General features: G+C 36.1%; 1 protein-coding gene across 6 annotated transcripts in view; it reads right to left on the bottom strand.

Moving 5' to 3' along the window:
• Nucleotides 1–13,374, bottom strand: part of PCGF3 (polycomb group ring finger 3) — a 130,309-nt gene that overhangs the window by 12,743 nt on the left and 104,192 nt on the right. For 5 of the 6 annotated variants that reach the window (XM_074230109.1, XM_074230105.1, XM_074230106.1 and 2 more), the window contains 3 exons: nt 9,124–9,261; nt 6,065–6,145; nt 3,700–4,121 (listed from right to left, as the gene is read on the bottom strand). The exons of the other annotated variant lie outside the window; for it this stretch is intronic. In XM_074230109.1, the coding sequence (XP_074086210.1) occupies nt 4,074–4,121; nt 6,065–6,145; nt 9,124–9,261 (267 nt within the window). In that variant the 3' untranslated portion in view covers nt 3,700–4,073. Of the gene's footprint in view, nt 1–3,699; nt 4,122–6,064; nt 6,146–9,123; nt 9,262–13,374 lie in introns of those variants that run through there. 6 annotated transcript variants of the gene reach the window in all.

Genomic DNA, 13,374 nt, shown 5'->3' on the forward strand with positions numbered 1-13,374 from the left:
TCCATTAGAAAAAAGTCCAATGAATCTCCAAAGATTAATTATGTTGTTATAAAGACAAGAGCCAGGTAAGCTTTCAAAGGCTTGTTGCCTACTGGAAAAAAAATAGCACCATCATCCTACAGTCTGATATTTTACATGGTCCCATATCCCCAGAGGTTGTAGGCGTTGTGTGTACGTTGCACAACCAATAAGACAATATTCCCATGTTAGATGGTACACAAGATACCAGACATAACAATGGCACAAAGCACTGTCAGACATGTCGCCAGTCTTGCAGAACACGTCCACACTTCACATTAAGGTTTCTTGCCCAATCAATTTATTTTTAAATATTGCTGACAGGTAGTTCTTTCACATGTGTATGTGCACATACTACTTTAATCTCAAAATGTCATTCTTACAATTAGAAAAAGAAATAAAACATAGGGGAAAAACCCCAAGTAGCTGGATGTACACACTTTCAAATTCCACCTACAATTAATTACCTTTCAGTTCAGCAGTGAGTAGATGCTACATTGCCATTTCAACATAGGTCTAATAAATGCACGTTTGAACCTATTGCACAGAAGCAGAAGTCATGCTCTTTATCCATATAAACAAAAACATACAAATCAAAGGCTACTCAAGGTAAAAAGAAGCTTGTAAAACATCTCACAATTTCATTTTATATGCCCGTAAATAAAGCTGGATCACGGAAAACAAAATATTTGGATGGCAAATTATGATAGAAGGCTTAAAATAGAATAAATAATTTTATAAAGTTAAGTTTTCTTCTTTTTTTTAAAACCCCCCAAATCTTAAATTCAATATTATATATTCTATCTGAATTCTCTATTTTCAATCAAAACTCTATATCTAGTGAGACTAATGCCTGGGGGAATCTGTCTCACTGCTGCTGAAGATAATTCAACAAGAGAATTGAGCTGCAACTATTTGACCAGCTAACTAGTGGTGAAAACTACTTCACAGTAACTTCACCTGGATGAAAGTATTGAACAAATCTGAATGACTATCCAAACAGAAAGTGAGCTTGGCTTTCATTCTGGGGAAAAGCATGTACAATTTAACCAATTCCACCTTGAATGAAATGGTTTTTATTTTTTTGAAGCTCCACAGAAGGGAAACAGAACTTGACTGAGGCTTCCCTCTTTCAGTGACATTTACTTAGGCACAGCTCCACTCACTACAGAACGCTGAGCCAAGTGGAGCAGAAAATTCCCCAGGGAAAAATCGTCCTGTTGTGAAGAGATTTTTGACATGATGCAATTTTAGAAAAATAGGTACTTTTGCCACTGAGGTTTTATCGAGTTAACACACTTACAAAAGCAGAGTTAAACACAATTAATAATCAATAACCAGTTGGAGATGTTAATACTGGCTTCCATATATTACCTACATTATCTATACATAGATTACCTATATTTAAACATATTGACATAGCACCATAGCAAATTCAAGTGATTTTAAAGATAGCTACAAACTTACAAATATGTATAATGCAGATTGTTATGAGGCCAAGTTACAACTGACTGTGAATTGTTTTTAACTGAATTTGCATGTCCATACTGTTTAATCCTTTCTCAGTTTCATCATACAGGAAACTACCCAAGTTTTAAAAGGTTTGCTTAAAATTGCATTGCAGTAATTTCTGGTCTTGCAGAATGCTTCAGCAGATTATGTATTTTGAGGTAGACAGGTAACATTTATTATATATACACATATCTAATCATTAAACCCTTACATGGTTCATCTGATTTGGATGGGGCATTAGGCTATGAGCTTGGGTAAGTCAACAGTTCAAACCGTATTTGAAGTGAACTTAACTAGTCTGTATAAATTAATTGATTTTAAATAGTCTGAATTAATAGTTTTATGTTTTGTCTTATTTATGGTTGAATGGATTGAATTAATTTAATTAGCTGTTCTTACAACTAAGATGAAGTTTCATTAATTATTAATTCTTTCCATTTCATGCATTTGAAACATGAAATGGGAAGGAAAAAAGGGAGAAGTATTAAAGGAGCACAATTTTACCTTCAAAAATGAATTCATGAACTCAGTCACCAAAGAAGTATGTGCCAACAAAGCTACAGTTTCATAAGGGCTCACATTGCCAAAGACACTATGCTGGACCAAACATCCTAGAACCACAGGCTTCTCTTCAACCCATACTCAGTTTCTATTACAACTGAGGGGAAAGGTGAACCATCCAAGTTCTCTAGATTCTTTGAGGATGATGTCATTAATGATACATTTCAATGTTTGCTTAGGTAGCACATATACTAAAACTGGTATGTTTTAAACTTGATTCCTCCAGTTCATAACATAAGAAAAAGGGGAAGTAAGGAGGGAGGGATGTATCCAAAAGTGCATTTGAATGGTTCATTTGGTGACTTCGACTTGAATTACTTCAGTAAATTGCTCCATTCTCACTCTTTCTTAGTCACACTCCAAATCATTATTTAAAAGAACAAATGTTTGTGTGTTGGAAAATAGGGGATACTATTCAGCAAAAAAACCCCAAAGATACCCATATTTTGAAGAAGAAAGGGCTTAACAAAACCATATACTGACTGGTGTTTTCAGCTTATCAAAAAAAAAGTCATTTCCATTGGCCAAAAACAATTAGGATTCATTCTAAGTCCTTTTTAACCTTTCTATGCCAGTCAGCAGTCATAATGTGTAGCTTGCAGAAATCATTCTAGATAAATATTTACCATAGAGAATGTAGGCTAGATACACAAGCATACAGGCAAAGATAGGAACCAAGACAATTATGGGGGCAAATCAGATAAAAAATTTTGCCTTTTTAGGCCCAGAATGGACAGAAATTGCCTTATTTTTCCACTTCACTTTTGTGTAACTGCATACAGCCTATAGGAGGTTTTTTTTTCCCCCTTCAACTTGATAACTACTAGCTCAAGCTAAGACCTCAATGAAGCTTTAACTACTCAGTTTGGTAGTTATTACACAAAACACTATCAATTAAATTGGGCCCCTAAATAAGAAAAAGAATGCCATTATATCTCCGGATTGCTAAAGCATACGTGAAATGAAGGGGAGAAAGGACAAGTAGACAAATAATGGTATCAACATATTATATAAATTTTTTTCATAGAAATGATTAAAGGAAAACTAAAATTGTTCTGTAAGCCACTGTCAAAATTACTAAAAACAATATATAACACAGCTCTAAGAATGAAAAAGTTTTCTATTGCACTGTCTTCATGACTAGTGAGATATTTTTTAAAAAGTTACCTACCAAATAACAGATTTCTGCAAGCTCTAACTCTGTATGACACGTCTACCTTAAAATAAGTTCAAGTAACATATTAAGCACTTGTGAGTATTCTTGTTAAGTGATCTGATGATATTTTATGATACATAGTAAAATATAGAGGCAAACTGGGGGAACTATTATCTTCCTTTTTATTTAATATGGAAACTTTAATGCCATGATTAAATTATAAAATTAATGGAATTCCCTATTGATATTCTATTAAATAAAACTTTAATAAAAATCTTCTAAGTCTTCAGGAAGTTAAAGGCAACATAAATATAGTCAATCACCACCAAAAAGGATTTGCAGTGGCTTTGGAAGGTCTGAATAAAAGCCAAAATATTGAGGCAAACAATGAAATCATAAAATATACTGAACTTAATTCCACTTTTCAAGACATGGAAAGCAAGCAAAAGTAATTTGGTGTCAGGAAAGTGACATTTATATCACTATTACATTTATTAATCTGTCTTGTGAAATCGCAGCAAAGAGACAAATGCTATTCAGCTACATAAAACTGTGAAGTGTTTTCATAATCTGTAAACTTAGTGCTGGTAGTGTCTTGTTGAGTTGTGAATTCTTTTTTCGTACAAAAAGGTATAAATATTCTCTTTCAGAAATCTGGTTCCCACGTCACCCAGAAGAAAGATTCTGAAGTGTGGTGTGCTGTGAGATCACTGGTCCTCCAGAACAATTCTACTGGGTCATGTGACGGGAGTTAAGTGACGCACTGAGAAGGTGCCTGGTGATAGTCTCTGCAAAAAACTCTGTCCCAAAGGACACTAAAGGTCTCTTACAGCAAGTCCATTTTGGGTCTGTAATGTAGCAGGAGAGGCGCTTTCTGTAAAAACAAACCCCCCCAAATAGCTAGGTTATTAATGGAGAAGATAACACAACAAAAACACAAAATAAAAAGATCTAATTGATACATAATGTAAGAATAGGCTAAAGAGCTTGGTTTAAAAATGCTTATCCTATAAAGAATCAAAGATGGCACTAATAAGAAATGACCCCTTTGTTTTCTCTGAAGCCCCACAAAGTGTGGGAGGAGAAGAGATCATCTCCTTTGGACCTTCACAACTAGCCCCCCCCCCCGGTGATTCCCTGTGGCCCAGGAGCTCCCAGCTGTGATAATCACAGGGTCACAGACTGAGACTTGAAAGGGAACTAGCAGTCACCTAGTCTAATACTTGTGTTTTACAAATAAAGAAATTGAGGCTTAAGGTGAAAAAACTTGCCTAAAGTCACATGGGAAGTAAATGGCTAAGCCAGGCTTCTAACCCTGGTCCACCCACTGGCTGCTGCAGACTCCACCATTCTGACTCTTCATCCTGGGCTCTCTATGTCACCTGGTTTGTCATCTCTGCTAGAAGCAGTAATCCTTCTTTCCTCTGCCCAGGGATTAACTACAGGAGGGCAGCCAGGCTGCCTGTCATCACAACCTCAGGAACTCCTCTCTCTTTCCTGGATATTTTTAGGGTGACCCATGCTACACCTAGAAGCTTCCTATATTTTCCCTCTAACATGTCAAAAAGACTGCAGTGGTAGAATTTATTCCAGGAATTAGTGACATTAGCTGTCTGAATGAGGTGAGAAAAAGACAAGGTTGGAAGGAGAGAAGTGAGAGATTGTGTGTGTGTGTGTGTGTGTGTGTGTGTTAGAGACAGATAAATACACACACACACACACACACACACACACACACACACACACAAATGTGTGCTCCTCTTCCAGGAGAAACTTTTTTAGGAGAGGTGGGTTGTGTGCCAATGAGGTGCAAACTTGTCCCCTTGCTTGAGTCTTGAAAAATGTGGGTGAGGTTCTCATGTAAAAGGTGAGGAATGACTGAAGAAGGAAAAGGTCCTACTTGTGCCCATCCAGTGCTCTTGGCTCCTACTGAGGTAGACAAGAGACCGAGGAATCTTTACTGGTAAATGTTTTACTCTGGGTTTAAGATTCCTGAACACAAACCGCCCTTGGGAAAATAGCTGTAAATATGTAACCACTAATGTGCCTGGCAGCTATTTCCTGTGTCTGAGAGCAATCCACTGCAGATCTTGTCACTGTGGTGGTAGTAGCACCCCCAGAATGCCTCTGGACCACAGAACACAGGGAGATCCCTTTCTTTGGTTCTAAATCTCTGCAATAAACAGAAGTAACCTTGACTAACCTTTGATGCCCCCTAGGATAATGCACCCAATAGATACTTATCTCATGGAGGGAACAATCCCTGTCAGCTACAACTTGCAATACTCCAAAGATAGAAAATTATCTGAACCTGTCAGTTCCCTTACTGGAGAATTCTGCTGTCAATAGTGATGAGGTACCATATTGCAAAAGACCTCACTCTTTCACAGTGGGAATTCCATGCTTCTACAAATAACTCCCTCTATTTGTCCTTTCTATGCATATTTCTGATGTTTAATCTGCCAACCAGGATGAAAGAAATGGAAAAGGCCAGACAGAAATCCGCTATAAATTTAGCCTTGTAATTAGCCCCATGACTAATGTTTTATCAAGTTCCCACAATCTAACAGCACTAATTTGGGGGCTCAAGTAAACTGGATGGGTTCAGCAGAATTCTGACAATGGTTTTTGAAAACCACCTAAAATGCCACTGTGAAATCTCCTATTTTAAAGCAACCCTTTATTTGAATTTAAATCATCATTCTAATACTTGCAGACAGGCTTAACCCCTGAGAGGAATGAACTACATAAACACACATGACTATTATTCATAGAAGAGACTATAAAACACCTTGTTACAAAACAACTGGGTCATACCTTAAATCTCCATCTAGTAACAACTACAAACTTGAGTGTGTGGTCCTTGCCAAGAATTTCTTCATTGCATAATATATCCAGCTAATAGAAGAGGAAGAAATACTTTAATTTAGGATGGAGTAAATGACAAAACACACCAGTCAACGAATACACATTACTACCCGTTGTAAATAAGTTAGACTAAATCTATCAATGACAAAAACTCTCTCTGTGTTAGAGGACTTTGAAGAACACAGTCTTTGAATGACGAAGATGCTAAGGTTTCTCCATCATATAATGTGTAAGACATTATGACTTCATGTCTCCATCATCAGGGTGATTTGCAACTTTCTTTTCAAAGGTTCAATTAAAGTCCTAATGCCCTAATGCCTAGAGATAGGCTCAGAAGGTTTTTTTCTGCAATCCACAGTCTAGGCCTCTGACTGAGGTGCAGAAGGTGCTTTAGGTGAAGAAACGCCCTCACCTAATGCATGTCAGAGACTGTTGTTCACTAGAGCTGGGGACTTGGGAGAAGGGGTGGTGATAGGGGGCATGGATACGGAGAGCTTTAAGTGCCTTCTCCAGAGTCATAGGGAAAGCCTGTGTCAGAGGCAGGACTTGACCTCTGATGACCCTGACCAGTTAGCTCTTGATGCACTCTATGGGATACCAACAGAGAAGATGAAGTCATTCCTTTATATGGAGAAGGATGTTTATCTCCTTAATATTCAAGAGGGGTCTCACTAGTATTATTTATGGGAATGATAAAACTTTTGATGAATTTTCCTTTCAATCTCCCCTTTATGTGGCTATCTTACAAATATAAAGGAATACTAAGCTACACATAAATGTCTCTGCATTACTTAGAGGGGGAAAAGAAGGCAGAAAGATGCAAAGAATATATTTAAACCCAAATTTTGCTTTCACAGTAAAGATTGTTTTCCAATTCTCCCATAAGGTCTTTTCCCTAAGTGTCACAATGTGTTCTGTATTTGATGAACATTTAACATTGTTGACAAATGCCTCTCTTTTACAAAACATGCTTTCTAGCTTTCTTACAGGAGAGAAGGGTTTCCTTTAGCTCACCACTCTTCCTTCTATTTCTTGTAGTTCCTACTTCCTTAGCATCTACACAAAGAACTTTTGACTTCCTTTAAGAAACAAGACCTTTGCATGTAAACAAGGTCTTGCATATAAACTTTTGCAAATAATCCTTTCTTCAGTAAAATCACAGAACAACAATCATACTATTTAGGGTTGAAAGTATTGTTAAGAGTTCATCTGGTCCTAATATCTCATTTTGCAAATGAAAAAACAGACCTTGAAAAAAAGAAATTGATTCATCTGAAGTCACATTAGTAAGTAAAACTAGAACCCAGATTTCATAATGTGCAATAAATATTCTCATCACTACACTATGCTCTAACATTCTATGTTAAGCAAATAATAACAATACCAATACTAACTCGCATTTATATAACACTTTAAGGTTTGCGAAGTGCTTTCCTCACAACAACCCTGTGAGGTAGGTAAGTAAATAGTAAAAAATAAAAATTTTACTCAATTTTAACCCATGTAAGGAAATGGAAAACTGAGAAATTTGGGGTACTTTATTGCCAAGGCTCTCTTAGGAATCTCCCCAAATACTTAAAAAGAAAAAAAATGATTAGTCATAATATTTGATGACACACGTGAGTTTCAGGAAAGAAAAGAATTTTTATCATGGCTAAGTATTTGATTCTTTTTAAAGAGGCATGAATTATGTAATGATAAGATGAAAAAAGATGCCAATTATCTCTGAAATTTGGGGGGGGGGGGTCTCAACATCTCAGTTTATACATTGCCAATACTGAGTGGAGAGCCTAGGAATAATCTTTTAAAATAGTTAAGTTCTTTCATTTCTAGACTGACAGGTTCCTAGAATGGGAAGGGCCCTTATAGTTAGTTCATGGAGGCAAACTTGTATCTTATTATATTCCTCACAGATTCAGCTTTTGCTTACACTCTTCCAGTGATCTGGAAATTACTACTTGTTCCAGAAGCTCACTCTTTATTATTAGCTAAATGCAGCTGTTAGAAAGGTCTACTGAAGGGCGGCTAGATGGTGCAAAGGATAGGGCACCAGCCCTGGAGTCAGGAGTACCTGAGTTCAAATCCGGCCTCAGACGCTTAATTACCTAGCTGTGTGGTCTTGGGCAAGCCATTTAACCCCATTTGCCTGCAAAAACCTTAAAAAAAAAGGTCTACTTAAGAGTGAACTAAAATATGCTTCTTGGGAAATACTTCAGCCCTCCAAAGCTTTGGGTTAGTGAGTATACCCTCCCTACACACTTATATCTTCAGTCTGATTTTTTCTAGGCTAAATATCCAAGATAATCCTCAAACAGTCATTCTTTTTGTATAGAATGTGGTTCCCAGACTTATCGCTATTATAAGTCATGGCTCCTGAGATAAAATAACTTCAATGCTTTATGACATAAGTATTTAGTATAGTTTATTGGTTACTCACTGAGGAAGGGGGTTGCTGGGTTCCCAGTTTTGCTGAACCTTGCATGGATCCATATTAAACACCTCCCCCAAGTACTTCCTTGTCCTTTCTTGATGCTCTGTCCCCTTTTGTCCCAATTAGATCTTGTTCAGACTAAGTTATTATGTAAGTCTTAAAGATTTAAAAAAAACTGGAGAGGTGGGAAGGGAGACAGTTTCCAGCCAATTACTATATTACTTAACTATAAAATATATCAAGTCCTCCTTCAGTGGATTTAAGCTTGAGTTTTCTTATAAACATGCGGCCCTTAGACAATGAGTATTTATTTCTTATCTATTGCCTTATTTGGAGATGCCTCTTACTGAAAAGTCCTTGCACATCCACTGAGATCAAGCTTATACCTATAACTGTAATGTTGGGAGCAAATGTAATGCCAGAGTGTATATGCCTGTTATAATGGCAAGGAGAATGCAAAGCTATTTACATTGTTTCAAAATTTTCTGGTTAAAATTGGTAACAAAATAAGAAAAAGCTGTTTCTAAAACGTATCTGCATTTACAAGTGTTGTCATTTACTTAATTTCCCATTTTACCTCATTGAAAGATGAAAGATTAAGTTTTTTGGCAATGAACTTCTTTAGATGCAAGACTGTTGCCTGTGCTGAGCAGCGGATCCATTTTCGTTTCAATCCACGTAATTTGCTGCTATTGCATTCCAGGCAGATGCTTACCTTCAAGAGAAAGTGCACACATGTTGGCAGAGCTCATTAAAAGGAATTCCACTGGGCTCTCCCTGGAAATGCTTTCTGAACTATCTATAAATGAAATTACACCAAAGAACTCTGATATCCATGAAGACTACAACTTTCCTTTACCTTATTAGTGAAGCAAAGTAACTCCATCTGTGCTGATTTTATCTATTCATTTAGTGCACTCAAGATCTGTTTATCAACTGGAAAAACAAAATCCAACACTTTTCCTGTTTGAACATGGCTTATCATTTCATACTAAAGCACAATGCTTTCCTACGTCACTATCACTGCAACAAAGAAACTAAAAAAGAGTAGAGCACAGCAAAATACAAGTTAACCCTGCTTCCTATTGTCTCAGTACAAGTTTGTTTTTTGGATTTCAGTAAAAAGATTGAAACAAGAAAATAATCATAGAATTTACAGTTGAAAGGTGTTGCCTACTATGCATACTAGCCAGATAGTATAGCACTCAGGAAACTTTCTGAGTGGGTTACAATTGGCTACATTAGGTAGAAGAACTACAAAAAATTTTTTTTATCTATTTCAATGTGTCCTTTCACTGGCACAAATAATTAGGTGCCTCCTCAGATGGCTGCTTTAATGTCTTCTACAAATGGGCAAAAAAAATGTGAGGATGATTCAGGAATCAGGATTAACCAAATGGGTTAGGATGAAGGAAATAATGTATTGGCAAAGGGTAACAGGAGGGAACCAATCAACAGATGAGAAGATGGTTCAAGAGCTGTTAAAAAAATATGAAAGAATATATTACTTTGATTACCACCCCCACCCCCCTTCACTTCAAAAGGAAATGAGGAAAGATCTTCAGGATGTCAGAAAAAAACAGATCCATTGTCTCCCCCATGTCTCGTACAGAACCTTGAAAAAGCAATGCCCTAATAAGTACTGAATGAATTAATGAACCTATGTTGAGCTGAAATATATGAGATATGAAATGGATCAATTAACACCTGATGGGGTTTCCTAGGAAGGAGGTCAAAATCTAATCTTTATGTGTAATAAATAACAGGAGAGAGAATAAAATTTTGATGAACAGAAATTTAACAAAAGTAGAAGATACATTTGGAATTTCTTTTTTTTTTGGAATAGAATGAAAGGTATACAAAAGGAAAACATATTAGGTGAGTTGAAGTCTGCTTTGAAATGGTTGCTAGCCTTTCTACTTTGTTGAAGAACACTATGTTAATTAAATGGGACAAAACAAAAAATATTCTAATGTTGATTTGTGAAGAAAATTCTGTAATACATTTTCATGATGCAGTATTCAAAGCCTATGTGTATATAACTGCCCTCTCCTCCCCTCATGCATAATATAAGTCAATTTTGTAAGTTTTAAAACACATAAATTTTCCAAAATGGAAGCTGACTCAGTTTGGACTCAATGGCAGCAGAGTTTCTTTACTCAAGCAGGCATGAAGGAATCCTTCACCATATTTGTGACTTTTAATAGAGTCTGACAAGGTTTATCCACTTGTATTATCTAGAGACTTCCTATCAGCTCCTCGAGTGCTACTGGATGAGAAAAGAACCTAGGATCACAGGCTTAGAACTGAAAGAGAGTCCAGCATTTGACACTTTGGTCTTACAAAAAAGGAAAATAACCTCCTACAGGTAGTAAAAAGTTGAGCCAGCACATGAAACCTGGGCCAATAATTCTAAATCTGGTTCTTTTTTCCTCATGACACCACTGAGTTATGTGGCATCATAGCTATGAAATCTCTCTTGTGAATATGTGTATGCTAAGCTGCTTTGACCTTTGTCACATACCTCTATAGATTACTGAGCTGGGAGAGATAATAGCAGCCCTTACCCTTCTACCATTTTAACATCAGATTTTTAAATTTATAAAAAAATGCCAAGAATTTAAAAAATAGTTTTATTTCTTCTACACATTAAAAAGAATAAGAGTTCAGGGCTTTAGGAACTCATTTCTAAAACCTTAAGATATCTTCAATTTTCTGGCTTAATTATTTAATGTAGAAAAACCAACTTGGAATTTGCTCTGGTTCTTGTTTGTAATACAGAGATGCCAGGCTGAATGGAGTAGCCCTGATTTAGTTAGACTTCAGCACATACGAGGAGAAAAAAACAAAGAAAATGACATAGGGTGATATTTTTCAGTGGTTTCTGGTTCTACTGAATCCATGTGGACTTCCTTTGTAAAATGGAAATCTCTAAGTTGGTCATCTCACAAATGATTTCTAAGGATCCCTTTCTAACTTGTTCTGTTATCTTTTTGGCGTCATAAATTATTCTACTGTTCTGAGTTATCTTTTCAAATAAAATACTATGCTTTTACACATAGGCAAAACAAGAATGGGTAATCTGCAGGCATAACTGAGGTGACAAGGAAGAAAAATTCAGTTTGAAACCTAAACTGTGTAATTTACCTTAGAAAACACATGTATATATTGTGCTGGCCTTATTAAAGGAGGAGACCAGATGAAGTGCTCTAGGAGGCAATCTTCCCTACCCTATTTGCATGTGAATGCTCTTAAATAATGGTTAAAACTAGAAATAGTATCAAACCTGTTTTTGTGGTTTTACAACCTCTGTACAATGGGCTGCTGAATTTGTATTTTTTATAAAGCACAAATCCATTTATGAGTGCTGTTACACTGGTCTACCTGATATACATTTTCCTAAAAATTCCTAGATATGCAGCTTCATTCTTAAATGGGACTTAGATTTTTCATTCTTAATTTACATTTTGCATTTCAAAATAGTTTATATCAGTCTATTTTGTACCCAGTAAAGGCATACTGGAGAAAGCTTCATTAGTATACCAGTGGGCTTGCTTTTTTCATAATTGATATTGCCATATACTTAATATCATACATAACTCAGAGTAATGATATTTTAATATTCATTACTGATGTGAATTATTTCTAAATTATTTCTCTGTATAGAGTCAGGTCACAACTCAGCAAAAACAAAATCAGTATTAAATTTTAAAAAGGATAAAAATGAGAAACTTTGGCAACTCATAACCCATTTAAAACAAATTAATGTTCCCCAATTGACAAATGGTCAAAGGATATGCAAAGGCAATTTACAGATGAGGAGATCAAAGCAATCCATAGCCACATGAAAAAATGCTCTAAATCATTAATTATTAGAGAAATGCAAATTAAAGCTTCTCTGAGGTACCACCTCACACCAATCAGATTGGCCAATATGACCAGGAAGGATAATGATGATTGTTGGAAGGGCTGTGGGAAATCTGGGACACTATTATACAGTTGGTGGATCTGTGAACTCATCCAACCTTTCTGGAGAGCTATTTGGAACTACACCCAAAGGGCAACAAAAATGTGCATACCCTTTGACCCAGCAATACCACTACTGGGTCTATACCCTGAAGAGATGATGAAAAAGGGTAAAAACATTACTTGTACAAAAATATTTATAGCAGCCCTGTTTGTGGTGGCAAACAATTGGAAATCAAGTAAATGTCCTTCAATTGGGGAATCGCTTAGCAAACTGTGGTATATGTATGTCATTGAACACTACTGTTCAGTTTTGGGCTGTCTGAAAAGGAGAGTGCCATCTGTATCCAGATAAGGAGCTGTGGAATTTGAACAAAGTTCAAGGACTATTCCTTTTAATTTAGAAAAAAAAAAGATATCTTATTGTCTGATCTTGTTACCTCTTAGACTTCTTGTCTCTTCTTTAAGGATATGATTTCTCTCTCATCACACCCAATTTGAATCAAGGTACAACATGGAAACAAAGTAAAGACTGACAGATTGCTTTCTGTGGGGGTGGGGGGAGAGGGAAGTAAGATTGGGGGGGAAATTGTAAAACTCAAATAATATCTTTAATAAAAATAAATTAAAAAAATAAAACATTAATGAGGCCTCAAAATGGGAACTGGAAAAAGAAAAGGCAGCAACCTAGACATTTACCATTTCCTTAAAAAATTTAATCAATATCAATAAATGTACAAAACCAAAACCAAACAAACAAAAACAAAAAACCCAACCAACAACAAAAAGGCCTACAAGTTACCTTGTTCTCCTTGCAAATAATAGAGATACACTCACAATCACTAACAACAATGCTCACTTA

This window comes from Macrotis lagotis, chromosome 3 (assembly GCF_037893015.1).
Source record: "Macrotis lagotis isolate mMagLag1 chromosome 3, bilby.v1.9.chrom.fasta, whole genome shotgun sequence".
In the NCBI taxonomy this organism is placed as follows: domain Eukaryota; kingdom Metazoa; phylum Chordata; class Mammalia; order Peramelemorphia; family Peramelidae; genus Macrotis; species Macrotis lagotis.